A 21,666-nucleotide genomic window follows, 5' to 3' on the forward strand; every position below is an offset into this window, starting at 1 on the left:
CCGCATTTCAATGCCGGCAGCCGGGACCATCCATCTTCACTAATTCACACTATGGAAGGCACGTGACCAAAGTCCAGCTCTCAGACGTAAGGGTAGTCAGAAATAAACAATCAATTATCCAGTCATTATTAGTACAAAGTGCCCAAGCCATTTCATCCAGACATCCAGGAATCACAATAACTTATTTACCCTTGAGAACAAACATTCCACCATTCCAACCATAGGTTCTCGCCAATCTTCGTCCATGTCGTCGAGCAATTTCAAAAGGGATCTTGCCTTTCGGATGCGGTTCATGGAAGTGAATACCCCGTTCAACATCCAGCCCAGTGGGTTGGAACTGCCATACCGAACCATACAGCTTCTCCATTTGGAAGCCAGTCGAGGCCATCGCGTGAAGAAAGTCGTTCCAGGGGACCGTGCCAGGAGAGCTTGTTACTTCAGGGTTGAAGAACAGCATGCGGAAGACCTTCAGAGCTCGTGCGTCGACAGCGAAAGTTGGCTGCTGATCAACCGGCTCGGGTTCTGGGACTTCGACGGGAGGCGTTTCGTCGGTTTGTGCCTTGGCTGGTTCGCCCTTTGTCTTCGGCTTGATTTTCTTCTTCGAATGGATGGTCTCAATCTTTTGACTTGGCTGCTCGGACTCACCGAGAAACAGATTGGATAGTGGGCGATTGAGAAACCAGAGATCCTTCTCAGCACCGGGCTGTTTCTTCTCTTTGGTCTGCTCGGGCTCTACCCACTCTGGTGTTCTTCGCAGACTGCGAGGTTGAGAAAGAAGCTTGTAGAGAGCCAGGTTTTCGAACTGGGTCATGCCCGTTTTGGTAATCCTGTCAACCTCGGCCCAGACGGCATCCAGGTTCGCCTCAGCCTGTCGTAAAGCATTGACTGTGTCCCTGTTTCGGCGCTTCCCATACGGGTATGCAAATTTTCCACCAGAGGGATCAGCGAGCCGACCCAACTTATCCAAAGACATACCGCGTCCTTGAATCGCTTCCACCATCTGTCTTACTGCCACCAGGTCCGCTTCATGATCGTCTGTGAAATTATGTGTTCGTTCGTCACCCCACATTATCTGATTCGAGTAATGTCGGGCCCAGGGCTGATGAAGCTCTAGCTGCTTCATGCAATGCGAAAGGACAGACAAGTATCCTAGCTTGCCCATGATAAAGTTGGAAATGAGTTTGTCCGCCTCCGGCTCGCTCCTTAAGAGACGTTCGAGCTCATCAACGAGGAGGGATTGCCTTGCCCAGTTTTCTTCGTCCCTATATAGCATGTCCACGAGGAAGAACAGGTTGTGGTGACCTTGAACAAATATCTCGGCTGGGATGATGCTGCATGTGTCTCCTCCGCAGTGGGCAGTGCCTGGGGGGTCTCGGACGTAGTGCCATCGCATCGGGGGGGAGGCTTCGAACTCGACCTTGAGCGCTACCAGTGGGTCTTTGCATGCCTTCCGTAGATAGAACCGGAAGCGGTAGAGAGCAGTGCGAAAGCTTTCGGGGAGCTCCTCGGTAGGCTTGAACTGGTTTCTGTATTTCTTATGAAGCGCACTGAGCTTTCGTGCCTCTCGGTGGAGTAGACTCATGGTCTCAAGTTTCCAATAATCCTCAGCGGACATTCGCGTCACTAGCTTGGCCCAAAGTTTGTGCTCATGCAGCTTGTGGGTGAGAGGGTGCGGTTTCCCGTCGGAATCGAGCATGGACTCCATGGAATGGTCTCTCTTCTCGAGCAGCTGCTCGGCGAAATAGGCTGGATCTTCGCGCATGGCCCAGATATGATCTTCCATTGCTGACATCTGCGCCTCAAGAAGGGAAGCGATTCGATCGAGGTCCAGGTCTTGGGGGACTTTGTATGGCCCCTCGAGCGCCAACACGGCCATGGAGGCGTGGCCAGACTCATCAGTGCCACTCTTCAGAGTTGGCGCTGGCTGAACGGGATAGGAGCTGCTGATCATTTTGTCGGGTGGAATCTCGTGGAGAATCTGGTGGCAGCAGTGAACCAAGAATTCCAGGATACGCGCTTGTGCTTTGAGAATGAGGAGACCTTCGCCAGGCCAGAATTGAATTCCATCCCAGATCCAAGTCTCATCTGTATAACCTACCCACTTCACGATCTTTCCATATTCCTCAGCAGTCGTAGCACCATTTAAGATCATGGTATACCCATGAAGATAAGGAGGGTTTAACCCCTCGGTGACTTGACCGACATGCATCGCCTCCCAGTCGGCCGCGGCGAATGAGGCTGGAGGGTTTCGACCACGTGAATTCATGAGTAGCAGCATCATTTTGGACTGCAGCAAATCCTCCTGGTTAATCAGAGGCCACATGAACCAATCCTTGTACTTAGAACCGTACTTGGAACTTCTTGTGTCCTGGTGTTCCAGTTCGAAAGCTTTGAAGTCGGGGCGATGCGGAGCAGGCATTTCTGGCCATGCCTTGAGTAGAATCTGAAGTCGTTGCTGGCGCGTTTTCTTCATCCATCGCTTCTGTATGGTCTCCTCGTGACGTTCCAGGATCTTGTTCAGAGTATTGTAGGCCGCAAAGACTTTTCCGGAATTCTCTCTGGCTTCTTTCTTGGCCTTGTCAGGTGATGGAAACTCAGGTAAATCATCGTTCCACCAGGTTTCTATCTTTTTGTCTACCTCATCATAGAAATCGCCCCAGCTTGGGAGCACCAAAGCTCCCCGCTGCCATTGCCTCGTAATTTTCACGACCTCTTTCGTGTACCAATCGTATTCTTCTGGATTTGTTTTATCATTTGGGGCATCCCTGAGTCTGTTCTTGCATCCCTTGCAATTTGGGTCCCCGCATGCGGGTCTTCGCATCTCCGAGCAACATGTGCATGACATTGTTTCGCCGGGAGTGTCGTAGTCTAGAAACCTTAGGACTGATGAATGTGGAATACGAATACTTTAGTCTAGGAAACAGATGAACGTGAATGTATCTGTTTGGTGACGAGGAGACGGGTCACGTGGTCTAAATCGTGTACAGCCAATCGGTGGTATTGTTTGCTGATCGAATTTAGACACTTGACCCCTATTTTTGCATTAGCAATTATCCAATCCATACTTTTTATTAATAGTTGAAAGACGCGGTCGATAGGAAGAAAAGAACGAGGTCCAACTCCACCCGATTTTAATGGTCTAGTACTTTAAGATGTCTCGTGTTTTGTTGCCTTCGGAAGACAGGGGGCTTGAAAGAACAAACATCACCCTTATCAATCTTATCCAAACTCTCCCATTTGATGGCTGGGAACCAAGGTGGGTCTAGCGTCAAACTCTGCATAATGCTAACCCGCCAAATTCAATACACGCTTCGAACATCCTACAGTCCCATCATGGATCCGTCGAATGAAATAACTGCTCGATGACGATGCAAGAGTCAAAATGCTTTATCTCATGAAGCAGACTGCTTACGGGCATGGTCTCTTCGCTACTGAACTCATCAAGCCCGGCACCCTCATCATTCGCGAAAAACCGGTTCTGACTGTTTCACAGTCCGAAGCAAAAGCAAAAACGGAGTACAGATGCGTCATCGAGCAAGTATCCCGGTTAACTCCTGTTGATCAAAGCAGGCTGATGGGCTTGTATCATAATCCGAAGAAATTCCGAGAGTTTTCTTTTTTGAAGGATCAACTATGTCCTGGCACAGACCTTAACTGCTGTCTTGTCCTGGCCAAGTTTTACACCAACGCTGCGAGTATAACGGCCGGGGGTCTGGAATGTGGCTTGTTTACCGAGTTCTGTCGTATGAACCACTCTTGCACACCAAATATCTGCTGGGTTTACGATGAGCCGTCGGGAATGATGGAAGTCTACGCTGTCAGAGATATTGCCGCGGGCGAAGAGATCACCAACTCATACATCGAAGTCGCATGTTCATACAAAGCAAGGATGAAAGAGCTGTCGAATTGGGGTTTTGCCTGCAATTGTTCAGCCTGTGAAGGACCTGATGCTGCGAAACATGATGAGAGAAGACGAAGAATTGGTCAGATCAGAGGAGTACTGGACATTTATCAGGACACCAAGCACGATGTGGAGAAGCCCAGGTTTGCCGAGATCCCCAAGACAGATTTGGAAGCGTTGAAGCTTGCTGAGGAAAATGTCGTGTTGCTTCAGGAAGAAGGATTGATTGAGCAGTTGGGCGTGACATATGGCTGGTGTGCAAAATTTGCAAAAGGCGCTGGGATGCGTGAGCTTGCTGATGAATACGATGAGAAGGAATTCGAGATATTGGAGATAACTACAGGAGAGTATGCGGAATAACTGAAAGAGACAGGAGCGCATGACTCAATAAACACATTACCAACCATTGTAGTATTCGGAGGATGGGAACAAACGCCATGTTCGCAAGGACAAAAGACTTCGACTGGATTGACTGTGAAAGATAATTGTATTGACAGAAGTCTAATGACATGAAAAGGAAAAACGTAAAGCATCGTCACAAGGAAAAACTAAATACTACCAATCTGCAAAAAGGATTACTCATTCAAACCTGGACAGCCTGGGAACTTATCCTCTTGATCACGAACATCAAAAGTCGCCCTGTCCATTACCATTCCCGTTGCCGTTGCCGTTGCCATTCCCGTTTCCATTGCCACCACCATTACCAGGCTCAGGCTCAGGCTCAGGCTCTCCATAGTCCAACTCAAACTCGTCAATATTATCTTTTGTAGCCTCGTTGGTAACAAAAAGAGAGTCCACGAATACCCGGATGAATATGTCGCTCGGGCACTCGATAGAGATAGAAAGGGGAGCTTCGTCGTTATCGCCCGTGACAGTACCAATGGCTCTTTGCCATACTCCGGCATTGCTTTCGACAAGGGCCTCCCCATAGACATCAAAGTTACCGGCTTTAGACGCAAGTGTGCATGATGTCCCGCCACCTTCGTCTAGTGATTCGATGAAATAGTAGAACTGTACGGTATAGGTGTCCAAGGGGGTAAGGCCCGTTAATTGTTGAGTGATCGTTTTAGAGTGACTGGATGGAGCTCCTCGTTTACGGGCCGCCCCTGAGACAAAGAGGGCAAAGCTGAGACAGGCGTTGTCAGGGCTTCCATCATCTTTGTAACAGCTTCCCTCCGCTCGCTGGACGCTATCGTCGTTGGTGAAGCCTGGGATATCAAACACATTGTCGGAACTTCCCTCAGCGAATCTACCATTACGTGCAACGTTGGTGATCGTGATAGTCGCTTCCGTTGTAGTTGTTGTCTCGCCTGTGGTGGTAGTAGTCGTGGGTTCCAGCGATGTGGAAGTGTCCCGGTCTTCTGCAGCAGTGGTGCTTTCCTCGTTGACATCGGTGGAAGAGAGGACATCGGCCGAGGTAGTGACTCTTGTAGTCTCAGCATTCGGAGGCGCAGTAAATGACGTGTTGGTCCATGTCCAGGTGCGGATGGTGGATAGGGTAGGTAAGTCAATCCCACCATTGGTGGTCTTAACATCGGGAGGAGTATCTGTGTTGTCGGGGAAATCGGTTCCAGTTTCCCCAGGGGTATTGATCTCGGTAGTCGGAGCACCGTTGGTCTTGCTTTCTTCTGGGACGTTGATATCGGTCACGGTAACGGGGGAGTCGGTTGTCTGGGCATCTTGGGATTGGGTCAAGCCAGTAGTCGTAGTATCGTCAAGACCATCGATTTTGCCATTTATACATCGTTCAACTACCAAGAATATTAGTGATGAGCAAGATGAAAAGGGCAAGAGCGGTTCCCACCTCCATAGACAGTAAGCGTAACAAAGACGCAACCGGACGGTCTCGATCTATACGTTATATACACCTGACCATCCAAAGGGGTCTGGCAGAACGATGCTCTACCACCAGGCAGACCACGGTTGGCGAAGCTCAGTACTCCACCTTCACTGCTGAAGGTCGTAGTGATGGCGCCATCAAGGGGTGCAGACGCCGACTCCAACGACTGGAAGTCCTCTCCCGAGTAAGAAATCGGAAAGTTCCCAACGAAGAGCTGACCTTGACCAAGTGTGTAGATATTGGCGAATGTGCAGACGTCGGGGTTGCCGTTGCCGACGAAGCCACCGACATCACGCTTGGTGAGCTCTCTTGCAGGTGTGACGAGGAAGATGACGCGCTGTCCGGTTGGTTCGAACACGGGTTGGGTGGCTGTGCTTTCAGTTGGAAGTGAAGGCTCTTCTGTGTCTTCGGGGGCGACTGTAGTGAGGGTAGGCTGGTCCGTATCCACCGGAAGAGTGTCTGTAACCACAGTAGACTCTTCTGTGTTCAAAGTCGCACCCCTGGTGAGCGCATCCTGCGTTGACTCAAACAGTGGGAGACTTGCAGAGTCAGATGGGATTAAACCCGGCTCATCCCTTGAAGTAGACTCAGCTTCAGATGAGTTTGCTCCAATAGAGATAGGTGCAAGATAAGTCGACTCGTAGGTAATACAGTACGTCGCAGGCCCAAGAGCTGCGCGTTCGTAGTCCGAGATGTCAGCTGGGGAAGCGACAACGCTGCCAAGCAGCGCGAAGGCTGCAACGTGGGATCTCATTTCGCAGTGTGAGAAGAAGGGGGTTTTTCGTGGAGAGGCTCATTGTGACGGGGAGCGGTGGCGGGATAATAAACAAGGCGAATGCGAGGAGTCGATTTGTAGATATGTAAACTGTTGGTGGCGGTTATATTGAGCTTGCAGTTGGGTTGACAGCATATACGCACTCTGAGACAACTCATTCCCGGTTAATATTCTCGAGGGAAGGTTGGAAGTTTGATGGTCTCGGTTGCGGAATATTCTGACCTGTTATGGTGGAAGTCTTGTTCGCAGAACACCGCAGCGTTCTCCGGTAACACTGGCATCGTACACAGCTTTGAGCGTACAAAGACGCTTAACACAGGCTATCGACTAGGAGGATTTATGTGGTAATGTAAAAACACTCTTCGGTTCGGACTGTTCCATTCCTTGGTTGTATGAAGCGTTGGTCGGCCTGACAGTCCCTTGCATAACACTTCTTGTCAGCCAGCCACATCTTGTCCATGAATATGGGTTGTCCAATTAACACCAAAAGGTTTCACCTTGTCACAGAGCAAGGGGATGTAACATTCTTGCAAGTCGGCCGATGGCGCTGGTAGGCTATTGTCGTCGCCGGTGATGTCTCAGCTCTATCAAGGGAGGAAAAACGCAAGGCGGTCTCTCGCAACTACTGGCTGTTGACTTTAGCGTCCATAATTCCCTTGGCTTTAACGGCCGGTGGGTCCGTAGGTACTCAAGCTTTCGGCTCAGCTTTCCAGGAATTCGGAAACGTCGTAGAGAGCACATGCATCGAAATCAATTCTCATTTCGCCTATCATCCTCCTTTTCAATCCTCCCTGTCTAACTTTCAATCCGAACAATCCGAACAATCGAGCGTCAGCCCTACCATTCTCCCGCGAAACTCTCTAGAAAACGTTGCCCTTCGTCTGTCTCATTTCCGACACCTTCAAGTTCCTGATCAGCGCAACCCAAACAAACGACAAAGCCATGATCGCCGTTCCAGCTGCCAACATCCGAGTCTGAGCATATCCGTACGCTTTCTGGATTCCGATACGCTCCGGTGTACCCTTGGCATAACTCAACTGCGTATCGAGATCGCCGTAGATAGCCTCCAGGTTGTCGAGCGCGCTGGAGGGTAGGTACTTCAGCAATGCCTTCTCGAACGTGTTCGTCCAAATCGCTCCCGAAATCGTATACCCAATGCTTCCGCCTGCTGTACCTGTTACGCTCAGCATAGCCAGCGCGGCGGCGACATGCTGGTGATCGACTGCTGCCAAGACTGCTAGCTGCATACAGATGGTGAAAACACTTCCGCCGACTGAGATGAAGATTTGCGTCATGACTAGATATCCAACATACCCAGTCGGGCTTCGGAAGTAGATCATGAGTCCTTGAGCAAGGATGTAAAGTGGCACACCCATCCAAAGCAACCACTTGAAGTACCCTGTCTTCCTGATACCCCAACCGACGAGGAACAACAAGAAACCAGACACGACACTGAAGGTATTGTTGACGTATCCCGCTTCTGAAACGGACAGATAATTGACCACTTGCAGGAAGGACGTAAAATAGTTGTTCCAGCAGTAATACGAGATCTGATAAGTCAGATCGAGAAGACACGCGCCTACCAGCGTTCGATCGGTCAGGAAGTGAAACTTGAGGAAGGGAACGGGCGCGATGTAAACTTCATTGATTGCAAAGCCGACGAGGAGTACGAAGCCTACTACGATCATGGCGATGATATAGCCTGTTGCCCAGCCATTGGGCGCGGTGGCGGCGATGTTGAATGGGAGGAGGAATACGACTAGACCGACTGCAAAGAGGAAGACGCCGAGAACTAAAAGTCCAACGTTAGCGGCGACAGTAATAAAGAAAACATAATCCACACACCGTCAAACTCGATAAGGTAATGCCAAACACTTTCTTTGAACGTCCGGCCACTGGCCTCCTTGGGCAGAATGTTCTTCTTGGCCTTGTGCAAGTTGACCTTCAACAGGATATAAAGCGGAGCGCAAATGACTGGCGTTAAGAAAGCGAAGGTACCGAAACCCCAAGGCCAACCAATATCGACCAGCATCTCCTGTGAGGCATATGATCCAGCGAAGGCGGAGATCATGTATGGGGATGAAGTAAACGCGTAGGCGAGGGCTCGATTCTTGAGATTAGTCGCGTCGGCGGTTACGACGTCAATGCTGTAGATGAGACCGGTGAAGCCGACTTGGTAAAAGACCTATCACCCTCGTTAGTGTCTTCAAGTAACTGACTCGAGGGAATGTTGAGACGTACATTGGCAGCGCAGTAGATGGACAGATTTGTACTCGTCGCCATGAGGATAAGGCCCAACTCAGCAAAGGCAACCATAAGAAGGTATCCCTCCGCTCGACCCCAAAGATCAAGAAGTTTCGCCAACGGAATAAACACCGCCGCAGTCATCGAGCTCGCGACGACATCAATCACGTTGAGAAGGGAATGCGCGCCCCATGAACTTGTAACATAAGGTACCAGGCTTCCCACAGTCGAGCTTTGAAACGCGTTCAGAAGATAGACAAACCAGATACAAATGAACAAGGTGATGAGAGACTTTTTGGTCCACACGAGTGTGATGGCCTCCATGTTCTTGACACCCTCGGTGACATCTTCAGCTGGGACGGCATCGTTGGCGTCAGGACCAATTCCAGCTTCGGGTGATTGTCCGTTCTTTTCGTGGTTGGTAGTTGTCATCTCCGTCGCGTCGACATCTGAGCTCCTGCTAGAGCTCCGCCGTGGGCGGAACCTGCTCAAGACACCCATTGTGACTGAAGGGATTGAGACTTGGTGTATCGGGAAGCCAAGAATGAGTGACAGATCGTGTTACATCGACTGGGAGCTCTCGCCCTCATAAAGCCCAGCACTTCCGACGCCGGTGGAACCTCATCACAAAAAAGCGCATCAGATAAGATCATCTTTGCCTGTTGGTTCCGATCAATAATGGGTCTTTAAATCCATCTCGGCAGAACCGGCATCAAATTGTGGGATCTGTTACTGATTAGTACCAATTGGAATCGCATCTTGAGGTTCAGCTCACGGTAAAACGGCACCGTTGGGTCCACTGTGTACGTCAGTAAGATTATCTAGGGCGATGCATAAAGTGACCAGCAGGCGACGATGATGGAATTGATCAATCTAATCTAATCAGATTCGCTTTGAATAGGGTACGTACTTTACCTAGAGACCGAAAGCGGCCAGAATCGGGCTGTGGAGCGTTGAATTTTGCAGCTGTGGAGCGGCTACGTAGTTGGTAAAGTGTCAGTAGTGGTGTAGGGTAATGAACCGACAACCGACTACGCAACAGTAATGACCGGGGTAATATATATATATCTTTGTAAAAAAGAGTGGATGAAGAGAATGATGATAACGAATTAGTAGCTTGTCCATTCCAGGTATTTAGCTGCAAAGATTGATTGGCTTGACACATGATTGAGGGTCGTGAAAATTCGGACTGCAAATCGCGAAACCAAATCATTCTTCCACAAAGCGGAAAAACACTGTGCTCGAACAATTCCGAAAAATCGAAATTGCCTGTCCTGTCTCCATAGAGAATCGAATTCTGTGTTTCCACCACTTCCCGTTCTGTTCAAGTCTTGTCCACTATCGCAACAAAATCCGTTCCTGACATCGGGGAAGTTTTGTCGAGAAGCCATCTGTCAGCAAACGCAGCACTATGATTGGTTGAGCGCGGTGGACCACTTAATTGGTCAAACGAGATTTTGTCATCTCAAAAACAGGGAAGGATAGATCCGAGACGATGGTTGCAAAAGCAGACTTGACAGAACCAGACCTTCAATTACAACAACACTAGTCTCGATCTTCAAGACAATAAGGTTCAGTGGCAAAGATGATATGTTATTTCGTAAGTTATACAAAGTGAACAGAGAAGGGCTAAAAATAGAACAGACCCATGTCTCTCTGATGACCTTGGCTACTACTCTGTAGTTAGAATCTTTATCGATTGCTTATCGAAAAGGAAGGTCCCCTATCAAACAGGAAGATTCGAAAGACAGAATGCCCTGGGGTTCAGATATCCTGATTTTCTCGTCGAAACGTCGCAAGATATCATGACTCTCGTGTACGACGAAGACTTAGAGCTTACGCCTAAGCTGATAAGAACAGTTGCGATGGGCTTCAGTGCTGTTGCTGACCGGCTTAAGTCACGTGTATCACGTTCACTTGTAACAGCCAAGCCTCGTTAAAACCCCGCAAGATGGTCATGCCATCCTTACTGCTGTCAACTTGAAGGTGAACGTCGTGATCCGTTCCAATGGCAGAAGCCCTCGGCGTCGTGTCGAGCGTCATCGCTGTGGTCGATCTTTCAACGAAAGTATTTTCTCTATGCCTTCAGTATTCCCGAGAGGTGAAAAACGCCAAGGACGATATCGAAAGGCTGGGCAAGGAAGTTGGCGCTTTCCAGGACACCACAAAGAAACTCCAGGCTCTCGTCGAAGGACCCCGTGGCCAGGATCTAAGTGCGTCGCAGCAATTGTTATCCACAATCGAGGATGGTCGTTCCAGGCTAGAAAGGCTCGGGCAGCAGCTCCAAACTCCAACTCGCCGGAAGGTAATGAGTAAGTTCGGTGCGCGTGCACTCAAATGGCCCTTCAAGCGCAAGGATGTTGACGACATCATCCAAAATTTCGCGCGTTGCAGGGAGAATATTTCCCTGGCATTGAATATTGATCAGACGTAAGTGAAGTAGTTTGGGGAACAACTCTTGAGCTAACACGGGTCCGACCCAGTGTCATCCTTCAGAAAATCGATGATCGAACAACCCTCCATCAATTGCCGCTCGCGCACGGTGCCTCTTTCGACTCCAAGGCTGAAGAACACAACTCTACATGCTTGCCCGGTACGCGCCATGACCTTCTCAGGGATATCGACAGATGGATAGACAATCACAACTCAAAGATAATATTCTGGTTGAATGGCAAAGCTGGCACGGGAAAATCGACCATCTCGCGGACCGTCGCCTGGTCGCGTTCCAGGCAGGGTGATCTCGGCGCAAGCTTCTTCTTCAAAAGAGGCGAGGTTGATCAAGGGAATTTGGCCAAGTTCGTACCGACTGTGGCCCGTCGCCTGGCTTGGAGCACACCGGTGGTTGCGCCATTTATCAAAAGCGCCGTGGATGCCGATCCAGCGATTGCTGACAAGTCTGTTCGGGAACAGTTTGAGAAGCTTGTTCAAGAGCCGCTGTCAAAAGCGACGGCAACAGTGACATCATCTCGACTATCAGTTGTTATTGTCGTTGATGCGCTGGATGAGTGCGAGAAGGATGCTGACATCAAGCTCTTGCTCCAACTTTTCTCCAACTTACGCTTTGCAGGTCCTTTGTGTGTCCGAGTCCTCGTTACAAGCAGACCGGAGCTTCCTGTACGTCTTGGCTTCTCGTCCATCGGTAACGCCCATCAAGAGCTGGTACTGCATGAAATCCCGCCGCCGATCATTAAGCATGACATATCTATCTTTCTTCACCACGAGTTCGCCAACATTCGCAACAGCTTCAATGGAGACGCTGTAGAAGAGTTGAAACTACCAGCGGACTGGCCTGGGGAGGCTAATCTCGAGACGCTCACAGAGGCCGCGGTGCCTCTCTTTATTTTCGCCGCAACTCTTTGCCGATTCATCAACGATCGATATCTCGGTAGCCCTGATGAGCTTCTGCGGAACGTGCTCAGCGTTGCAGGTGCTGGCCAAGGCTCGAGGCTTGACATGGCATATTCGCCAGTTCTGAAGCAACAAGTCGCCAATCGCTCAGGAAACGAGAGATTGGATATCATTGAGAGTTTCCGCCTTGTCGTCGGGACTATCGTCACATTGGCTAACCCATTGTCGATGCGTGCTCTTGCACTACTTCTCGATGTCCACATCAACAAGGTTACGACTAGGCTAAGTGCGTTGCATTCAGTTCTAGATGTCCCGGATACTCTTGATGCACCAGTGCGACTGCTCCACTTGTCGTTCCGGGACTATCTTGTATGCCTGGAAAATAAAGAGCTGGTCGAGTTCCTGGTAGACGAAGGACATACTCACGAAGGTCTAGCGAAACACTGCTTGCGCATCATGAGCGGCAGTCTGCGTAGGAACATATGTGGTCTGTCTTTCCCAGGCGTGCGTCGATCCACGGTGGCTCGTGGGCGATTGGAAGAGAGCATACCTTCGCAACTACAATATTCTTGCATGCACTGGGTGTATCATCTGACCAAAGGCGACCCTCAACTTGACAATCGGAACGAAGCTTACGACTTCTTGACCACGCATTTCTTGCACTGGTTGGAAATAATGAGTTTACTGAGGCGAGTGAAAGAGTGCCTCGACTCACTTAGGTTGCTGGCAGGATGTCTAGAGGTTTGTCTTATCTTATTAGAGCTTCAACCAGACTAACAAGGTTTAGGACCGTAAGAATTCGAACCTGTCGATCTTCGTGTCTGACGCGCTGCGATTTATTCAAGCCAATTTTGCCGTGATTACTAAAGCTCCACTGCAAATATATTCTTGTCTGGCATTTACACCAACGAACAGTATTGTGAGAAGGACATTCGAAGGACATATTCCACAATGGGTAACTACTCTGTCAAAGGTTGAACACGACTGGGACGCGTGCCTCTTGACTCTCGTGGGTCATGAGGATTGGGTTGGTTCGGTGGCGTTCTCGCATGACTCGAAGCGGATCGCATCAGGCTCCAACGAAAGAGCAATACGAATCTGGAACGCAGAGACAGGCGAATGTGAACGATGGCTAGGTGGCCATACCTCGTATGTTAGCTCGGTGGTGTTCTCACACAACTCGAAGAAGCTAGCATCAGCTGGTGGTGAGACGATACGGATCTGGAACTTAGAGGCTGGCGGGCGTGAGCAAGAGTTGAGGGGCCCCGGCAGGTTTTGTAGCACGGTGGTATTCTCACATGACTCGAAAAAGGTAGCATCGGCTTCTGAGAAGACGATACGGATTTGGAACGCAGAGACTGGCGATTGTGAGCAAGAGATAAATGGAGAAAACATCTATGACGGCTTTGTGAAGACACTGGCGTTCTCGCACGACTCGAAGAAGATAGCATCGTCTGGTGGTATGAAAATACGGATCTGGAATGCAGAGACAGGCGATTATGAACAAGAGCTGCAGGGCCATCACGGTATTACTAACTCGGCAGTATTCTCGCACGACTCAAAATGGATAGCATCGGCGTCTGATGACAAGACGGTACGGATCTGGAACTTAGAGACTGGCGAGTGTGAGCAGGAGCTCAAGGGCCATGGTACTTATGTCAGCTCGATAGTCTTTTCGCACGACTCAAAAAAAGTGGCATCAGGGTCTTATGATAAGACGATACGGATTTGGAATGTAGAGACGGGCAAGTGCGAAAGAGTGCTTGAGGGCCATAGTCACTGGGTCAAGACAGTTGCATTTTCGCATGACTCGAAGAAGGTGGCATCGGGTTCTCATGACGAGACAATACGTATTTGGGACGCAGAGGCAGGCAGATGTAAGCCAGTAGTGGAAGGCCATGGCAACTGGGTTACCTCGGTGGTGTTCTCGCCCGACTCGAGAAAGTTGGCAACAGGATCTTATGACGATACGATACGAATTTGGGACACGGAAACGGGCGAGTGCGAAGAGATCATTCAACTGGACGATCATGCAGATGTCCAGTTCTTCGAAGCGGACGGGCGTGGTATCATCACGGATCGTGGTGTATTTTCTTTGAAAGGTGACTCACAGTCTCATGCTACGCCGCCTCCGTCCTCAGAAGAGCAACATCTCGGCTGTACAGACGGTACTTGGATCACGGTGGAAGGTCAAAACTTGCTCTGGCTGCCTCCTGAATGCCGGAATGGCAAAGTAGCTATTTGGGGAAGTACAGTTGCTATAGGCTGTCAATCGGGAAGAGTCTTGGTGTTGAGGATTTCCATGGCAGAAGTGGCGCAGTGGATATCCATGAGAGAAAAGAGTATATTAAATTGCGATTGGCCCTTGGAAGGGGTTTTATCATGCAACTAGATATCATCAAGCCAACCCTCTCTGGCGTCTGAGGGTGGATGATGACGTACTTGTTCTCTCTGTCAACCGTTGGCAGCACGGCAATCTGAGTTGCTGGAATAGGATATGAACTCACTTTGGATGACTAGGATAGTTAAATAGATTAAAAAAAAAAACACGATATAGGCTGATTTGCTCTGCGACCATAGTGAGTGGTCATTTTATCATTTTCAACAGGAGATGGTGATGGAATTGATAACGCAATCTAATCTTATCGCTCCGAGTAGGGTACGTACCTCCAAGGGGCGTCAAGATTCGGGCCGAGGAGCGTTGAGTTTTTCTTAGTGCCCGCTTGTGGCAATTACTGAGCGGATTTTTCTGATGGTGTAGGGTAAACTTGACACGAGAGATAAAAAAGAACTCGTTGATCGGCAAGACTGGAACACGGGTAGCTCGTCAATTAAGGATAAGGTTTAGCATACGAGAACTCGGCGGCTCGACCGAGGCGATGGGATGGGATGGTTTTTTGGAGGGCCACCGATTGCGCAACAGACCTCCTTTGTGAATACGTGACTGAAGCATGCCCCGACTGAACCATCATGGATGCACCCAGTTCTGTGCTGTCTTTTCTGGAAGGCATTAATTCCGCCACATTCATTTTTGTTTGAACCTTGTTTCCGCCCAATACATTCCGTTACCAGGATCGGGTAAGTTTTGATGGGAAGTCTATCCGACACCTCCATGTCGAGTTGGAAGAAAGACATCCTGGTGAGTTCAGTGGCGGAGTCTCGAGGTCAGTGCCTTGACTGTCAGAAGCCCTGTGCTCAATGTTCATTTGAACAACTCATGCACAATTGCATGCTTATTGAGAACACGTTGTTCTGACATTAATGTTCGTCGTATATGCCCGCTTCTTATGCTCACTGACTCACTTAATTATCAGTCATTCCTAGTCCGCCATCGGAAGTAATTATAGCGGCTACGAACACTATCCGAAACAGGCGACGCGTCTCCAACAAAGCGGATAACGCACCCAACGCGCCCTACGACAACACAAAACATCCATGAAATCCACCTCCACAATCCAGCTTCCCATTTCGTTCCAGACTCGTCTTCTAGAAACTCATTCGTACCAATCATTTCCTGCATAAATACGGTAAATGACCATGCCGAGGTCTCGCCTGTTCCGCAGTGGGTACGGAGGTTCGAGATTAAAGTTTTCAAGCCAACGACATCCTTTTCAGCTGTGGAGAAAATATCCGGGGAAATCCACGGCTTAGGGAAATAATTGGCCTCACAAGGGGCCGTCTGGGGAAGAATGGATATCATTAGGTAACTCACACGTAAAGGTCAAAGCGATCGTCGGCTTTGGGAGGTATATAAAGGGGTCGTCATCTGCCGTGGGTCCCAAAAGGTTAGATTTTTTCATCTGTGGAACCTTGATATCTCTGACGAGATATCTGCGATAGGGTTCATCTCAGATTTCGACAAGGTTTAAAGAGATTTGTGCTGTCGCGGTGGAGTCGATCTCCATCTTTACCCTTTTCATCATCAGAAATTACCATGGATCAGAATATCCAGCCCGCGGCTAAGAGCCGGAACGACATCGAGATGGAGATGGATCCCTCAGCGGGAAAGAAAGACGGATATGAGGCTCAGAACCACGATGCTGTCTTCGGCGAGATTACTGAAGAAGGCCCCGACTACCGAAGCGTGAGAACACTTCGCATCGTCACAACGTCCGACAAGCTAACATTCTCAGGTCGGTCTCATTGGCACAGCTGGTCTCATGATGAAGACCCAAATCGGCCTCGGCGTACTGTCCATTCCAGCGACATTTGACGCGCTTGGTTTGATCCCTGGCGTCATCTGTCTAGTCGCCGTCGGACTTATCACCACCTGGTCAGATTGGATCGTCGGCGTCTTCAAGCTTCGCCATCGCCATGTGTACGCCATTGATGACGCAGGCGGTATGATGTTTGGGCGCTTTGGAAAAGAGTTCTTTGGATTCGCGATGTGGCTCCGTAAGTTCTCCAGGTTCTAATTGGAAGAAGCGACGTATTAACTGTTCTAGTCTGGGTCTTCGTCTCGGGCGCTGGTATGCTCAGTCTGTCTATTGGTCTCAACGCTGTCTCGACACACGGAGCGTGTACAGCAATCTTCATCGCCATCGCTGCAGTCTTGGGCTTCGGTTTGTCCAGTATCCGAACACTGGGCAAGATGAGCTGGCTTGCATGGGTTGGCGTCATCAGCATCATGATCTCAGGTATGTTCGTCCTCACAATGGCCTTCGTATAGCTAACAATTGTAGTCCTAATGGTGACCATCGCAACGGGTGTCCAAGACCGACCGGCCGCCGCTCCCCAACAGGGCGAATGGGTCCCCGACTACAAGCTCTTCCAGAAACCGACTTTCCTTCAAGCAGTTGCAGCGATCTGCTCTCATGTGTCTGCTTATGGTGGCACTCCGGGTTTCTTCGCTATCATTGCTGAGATGCGCAAGCCAGAGGATTACACGAAGGCGCTGGCTATCTGTCAGGGCGCCATCACGGTCGTTTACGTCACTGTGGGCGTTGTTATGTACTACTACTGTGGTTCTTACGTGTCTTCGCCAGCTCTCGGATCAGCTGGTGTCGTCATCAAGAAGGCCAGTTATGGTGTAGCTATCCCGGGTTTGATCGTCACGATCACTTTGGTCACACACGTACGTAACCTACTCTCTAATCTCGTGCCAAGCTAACAATGCGCAGTTGCCCAGCAAGTACATGTTCGTCCGACTCCTCCGAAACACCAAGCACCTCGCATCCAACTCATGGGTCCATTGGACCACATGGCTCGGCTGCACTTTCAGCGTCACGATTCTCGCCTACATCATCGCCAGCGCCATCCCCATCTTCTACTCGCTGATCTCCCTGATCGGAGCTCTCCTGGCCACTCTCCTGTCCTTCCAAGCGATGGGCTTCATGTGGTTCCATGACAACTGGCAGCATCGCAACATGTCGGCCAAGTGGATATTGGCTTGCGCTTGGGCTGTTTTCGTGATCGCTTCTGGTACTATGCTGCAGATTGCTGGTACCTATGGATCAGTTCTGGATATCGTCAACGCTTACAAGGCGGGTGGTGGTACGAAGGCGTGGTCTTGCGCTGATAATTCCAATTCGGTGTAGCTGTTTTAAACCGAAGATCAATTGATAAACATTTCTCCGCTTCAATCTTAAAGTGTCCAAGTGACTGCAATGCCGTGAAAAAAGCAACAACTCAAACTGGTGAGAATTTAAGTGACCCACCCAGCTCTATCGCTCGCCTCACTTTATCTACTTGCCAAGACAGCCATGGATAACCGGATACACTACAGCCAAATCAGTGGGTTGGGGGCTTAAGAGGGCCACGGACCGCCTGAGCTTGCAGGTACAAGTAGGATCCAACCCCTATCATCCCAGTTCCCACCCATCTAACAGTTGCAATCTTCAATATGGCGACTGCCAATAATACGATCGACGACATAGTGGGATGGCAAAGCGGTCCAAAGGATCGCGGCACAGTGACTCTCATCTGGGGCTGCGTCACGACCATTTTTGCCTGCTCGTGGACAATCCTACATCTCAATGTCCCCGCCTTGACTGACTCTGGCTGGACAAGACTTCGGCGCAAGGCAAAATGGATGGCTATAACTATCCTTTTCCCCGAGTTTATTTTATCGAAAGCCATCTGCGATCTACGATTAGCACTACGCGAACTAGTCGAGTTCGATGACTACCTGCGAAGCGATCACAATCAAGTGAAGTGGAGGACTCGCTATGGAACGAAATGGAGCGCCGGGGAAGACGAGTGGAGCTGGAGAGTTGAATTTCCGCAGCATGCCAGATGGCTATATCGACTACTCTTCCTGAAACCCCCACGTCAAAATGCTGGGAAAGGACTTTCACCCTTCAGCGACACGGAGAACGAAGCTGTGGAATTAAATACTAGACACAACAACCATGGAGAACACGAACGAGGACAAAAAGAACAGCAAGAGAAAGCAGAGCAAGAGAAAGTAGAGCAAGAAATCCACAACGCACAGAACTCGAAAACCGATTCGGAGCAGGATTTGGAAGCCAGTGGCGGCCATGGTAAAGAATCATCTCCATCGAACAAAAGCGGTCAGCCACAAATCGCATCTCGGCCGGAACAGAGAACTCAGCTTTGGACCATTGTTCACTCATACTTTGTCCAAATGGGTGGTCTTGCTTACGTCAACCCATATAGCGAACGTAATACGCTTGATTACTTCGTCCTCACACCCTCAAAGCTGACCCCAAGATACCAGTGGTCAAAACCTCACCCGCTTGAACAACTGGTTTTGGACAGAGCAGGCATAGAGGACAAAAGTAAAGCGGACTCGTTTGTGAAGAGCGTCGCCATTCTTCAAATTTTGTGGCTGGTCCTTAATGTCATTGCCCGCGCAATCAAGAAACTGCCTATAACACAGATAGAGATAGCCACGATCGCCTTCGCAGTCATGGCAATATTCACGTACGCAAGCAACTGGTGGAAGCCAAAGGATGTTTCCCGACCCATTCGTCTCGTACCCCGGTCTTTTGGCGTGTCATCGCGTTCTGATGCTACCATGGATCTCATGCAATCATTCATGACCCGCCTTCAACAACCTCACTGGACTCTGGGATATTCTCGAACAATACCAGATCTCCGCCGTGTGCCAAACGATTGGGTATGGATGGAAGGCCAAACACCATTGTTTCACCACCTGTTAGGCATCTCATCGTTGGCCTTTGGTAGCCTGCACTGCATTGCATGGATTTTCAAGTTCCCAACGAGGACTGAACTTCTTTGCTGGAGAGTAGCCAGCGTACTCTCGGCTACCTTACCTGGAATAGCTCTCGGGTTGAGTATGATCATCGGTTACTTGAGGACTGTATACATTGGAAGGAAGCGTATACCTCTACTATACCATGCGCTGCAGCCACTTGAAACCGTGAGTGAGGAGAGATGGAAGCACCTCATAACGCCTAAATTCAAGGGATGGAGCAATGAAGCCATAGGGGCTTTTATGGCAATGCCGAAAGACTCAAACACAGATTGGGAAGCGGAACCCTCACAAAAGATCATTGAAGAGATGCGAGATTCGGAAATAGCCCAAGGTGGAGGTCCGGCGTATGTAGATTTCATTCAAGTCCTACAGCGCTTCTACGAGAAATGGTGGCGCAGACAGAGTGTAGAAAACCAACCTCCTCACTATGGAGAAGAGCTTTTCCTCGAATGTGAACAGATAGTTCACTCTTGCAGATATTACACGGCTCGATATCAATACGACTTTCAAAACTTCTGGCGGGGATATGAGGGCACTGTTGAAAGGAAGCTTGGTATACCACCGGCAAGCCGGTCTGACACTTCATGCGTTGACATGATCATCAAGGCATATAAGGAAACCAGCGAGGGGATCGAGAAATTAGAGTCGAGGCTTGATCTCTCAAGAAAAGTCGTGGAGAAACTAAACGGTTGTGGTGGGATAATTTATATAGCTTGCCGGCTGATGACTATCGTGCTTCTCTTTACCTGCTTAAGGGCTGCACCATCTGGCGTTTACCTAGTGGTTCCATGGACGACATTTATTCCAGGTATATCTTAGCGCTCATCCTAAATAGAAGTCTTCCAATTCTTGATGGAACACAAAGCTTAACAGGTTATTGTAGAAGTTGAGAGACCCTGAAGTTGTGGAAGGTAAGAGCTTGATCGGATCTCGGAAGTAGGGTAGGTATGGTCGTATGGGAAGGCCTGAATAGTAGTTGAGCACTATCAATGCCAGGTTCGGATCAAGTCATCTCGAATCTAGAAGTCCGCGAGCTTGGGGTGATTGGCAACAAGAACGCAAGTCGCAGCGGGATGTTTGGAAAGATACTGTAATTCTATTGTTAGTATGGCAAGGGCAAGTCAAAGCTTGAGAAAGAGTGCTGTTCATGCTTAGGCTCATGTAGTTCGACACAGGTCAGGCCCCCTGTTCAGCTGACGGTCAGCAATACTTTCTGTCTGTGACAATGAGTACATAGCAACCGTTCAATATTATCAATGTCCAGTCCATGAAGTGCGCAAGAACTGATCTCAATTTACTATGATGCGCAAAGCTATTCGGGACGTCTTGGTGGTCCAACGGGCATACAAACATGAACGAGATACCTTCCAAAATTCCAAGACCTGATAATACACAAAAGAAAAATGTCCGACAGAAGTTCTCCGCCAAGCTCGAGATGCTCAACCCGCCCGTCGGTAAAACAATCAAAAGTCCAGCATGCCCACACCATTTCCAAATGTCATTCCAACGATGCCAATTGTTCAGCGCAAAATCTCAGTGGGCTTCTTCTCGATGAAGGTGTCTTCTCAAAAGTGAGCAACAGCACAACGCCGTAAGCGAGGGGATAGCTTAGGCCAAGCCATGGAGCTGGTCGTACTCTCGCTTGAGGTCAGGAGACCAGGACTCGAAGTCAAGGGCGTCCTCCCAGGTGAAATCCTTCTTCGGGTACCCTTCCCAGTGAACTTTGTACTCCATGATTCCGGTGGTTCGGTTTTGTCGGTGGGCCAAGACGGCGAAGACATGCCATTTATCGAATCCGGTAGCGTTGGCTCGACCTCCATCAAACGATCGCTAATAGTTGTACAAGAGGCGAGGATTGGTCTCCTGCATTCGGCGTTCGGTGATACTGATGCGAAGACCACCGGCGAGGCGAAGCTCGAGGCGCAGGGTGTAGTCCGGCTTGCGCTGGAAGCTCAGGATGCTGATGGGTTTGAGGGTAGCTGTGAAAGAGTTAGCGAGAACAGGGAGCGGAAGAAGGGTTGTGTTCTACTTACCGGGAACCATGTTGGCCTTGTATGCCGCTGTTGCTAGTTAGCCTGGTTCGATTCAGAGAAGGAAGAGGGTTCTTACCGACAGAGATGTTGCTCATCTTGGCAGATTTGGGTAGACGAAGATCGGTGATAGTGTCAAAGGTAGAAAGATATCGAAATTGAGACAAGGACGCTGAAGTAGAGGTGAGTGTGTAGTGGCTGTAGAAGTGCTGGATAGAAAGTCGAGGTAGGGTCAGGGAGGAGGATAGTGGTAACAACCAAAGCTTGGGGATCAAGAAAGGGTGATGCAAGAACGTGAAGACGAGGAGGCAAGGGAAGTAGAGGATAAAGAAGGCTTCCAGGGGATGG

The 21,666-nt window shown here is 49.6% G+C and overlaps 7 protein-coding genes across 7 annotated transcripts; 4 read left to right on the forward strand and 3 right to left on the reverse strand.

Annotated features, from left to right (window-relative positions):
• Positions 1–95: 95 nt before the first annotated feature.
• Positions 96–2,094, reverse strand: B0J16DRAFT_345797 (uncharacterized protein; the record flags this gene model as incomplete). The annotated part of the gene is made up of 1 exon (XM_046128327.1): positions 96–2,094. A coding segment is annotated over exon 1 (1,766 nt), but the record flags the coding sequence as incomplete, so codon positions are not given.
• A 1,223-nt stretch (positions 2,095–3,317) lies between these two features.
• Positions 3,318–4,327, forward strand: B0J16DRAFT_345798 (uncharacterized protein). Its single transcript, XM_046128328.1, has one exon. The coding sequence runs from the start codon at positions 3,383–3,385 to the stop codon at positions 4,259–4,261; it is 879 nt and encodes a 292-aa protein (XP_045981868.1). The 5' UTR covers positions 3,318–3,382; the 3' UTR covers positions 4,262–4,327.
• Positions 4,328–4,369: 42 nt separating this feature from the next.
• On the reverse strand, positions 4,370–6,761 carry B0J16DRAFT_345799 (uncharacterized protein). Its single transcript, XM_046128329.1, has 2 exons — positions 5,706–6,761; positions 4,370–5,652 (listed from the first exon to the last, which is right to left on the reverse strand). The coding sequence occupies exons 1-2, from the start codon at positions 6,493–6,495 to the stop codon at positions 4,529–4,531; spliced, it is 1,914 nt and encodes a 637-aa protein (XP_045981869.1). The 5' UTR covers positions 6,496–6,761; the 3' UTR covers positions 4,370–4,528.
• A 201-nt stretch (positions 6,762–6,962) lies between these two features.
• B0J16DRAFT_164247 (major facilitator superfamily domain-containing protein) lies at positions 6,963–9,434 on the reverse strand. The gene is made up of 3 exons (XM_046122277.1): positions 8,758–9,434; positions 8,362–8,701; positions 6,963–8,308 (listed from the first exon to the last, which is right to left on the reverse strand). The coding sequence occupies exons 1-3, from the start codon at positions 9,259–9,261 to the stop codon at positions 7,377–7,379; spliced, it is 1,776 nt and encodes a 591-aa protein (XP_045981870.1). The 5' UTR covers positions 9,262–9,434; the 3' UTR covers positions 6,963–7,376.
• Positions 9,435–10,456: 1,022 nt separating this feature from the next.
• On the forward strand, positions 10,457–14,500 carry B0J16DRAFT_307708 (uncharacterized protein; the record flags this gene model as incomplete). The annotated part of the gene is made up of 4 exons (XM_046124843.1): positions 10,457–11,190; positions 11,244–12,849; positions 12,896–13,310; positions 13,557–14,500. The coding sequence occupies exons 1-4, from the start codon at positions 10,769–10,771 to the stop codon at positions 14,498–14,500; spliced, it is 3,387 nt and encodes a 1,128-aa protein (XP_045981871.1). The 5' UTR covers positions 10,457–10,768.
• A 1,335-nt stretch (positions 14,501–15,835) lies between these two features.
• Positions 15,836–17,673, forward strand: B0J16DRAFT_164269 (transmembrane amino acid transporter protein-domain-containing protein). The gene is made up of 5 exons (XM_046122278.1): positions 15,836–16,192; positions 16,242–16,503; positions 16,554–16,745; positions 16,791–17,182; positions 17,229–17,673. Exons 1-5 carry the CDS (start codon positions 16,043–16,045, stop codon positions 17,643–17,645), a joined length of 1,413 nt encoding a protein of 470 aa, XP_045981872.1. The 5' UTR covers positions 15,836–16,042; the 3' UTR covers positions 17,646–17,673.
• A 277-nt stretch (positions 17,674–17,950) lies between these two features.
• B0J16DRAFT_401780 (uncharacterized protein) lies at positions 17,951–20,382 on the forward strand (the record flags this gene model as incomplete). The annotated part of the gene is made up of 2 exons (XM_046132601.1): positions 17,951–19,739; positions 20,285–20,382. 2 exons carry the CDS (start codon positions 17,951–17,953, stop codon positions 20,380–20,382), a joined length of 1,887 nt encoding a protein of 628 aa, XP_045981873.1.
• Positions 20,383–21,666: the final 1,284 nt, after the last annotated feature.

This window comes from Fusarium flagelliforme (genome assembly GCF_020744385.1).
Source record: "Fusarium flagelliforme strain FIESC 12 MPI-CAGE-AA-0113 chromosome Unknown B0J16scaffold_5, whole genome shotgun sequence".
NCBI lineage: Eukaryota > Fungi > Ascomycota > Sordariomycetes > Hypocreales > Nectriaceae > Fusarium > Fusarium flagelliforme.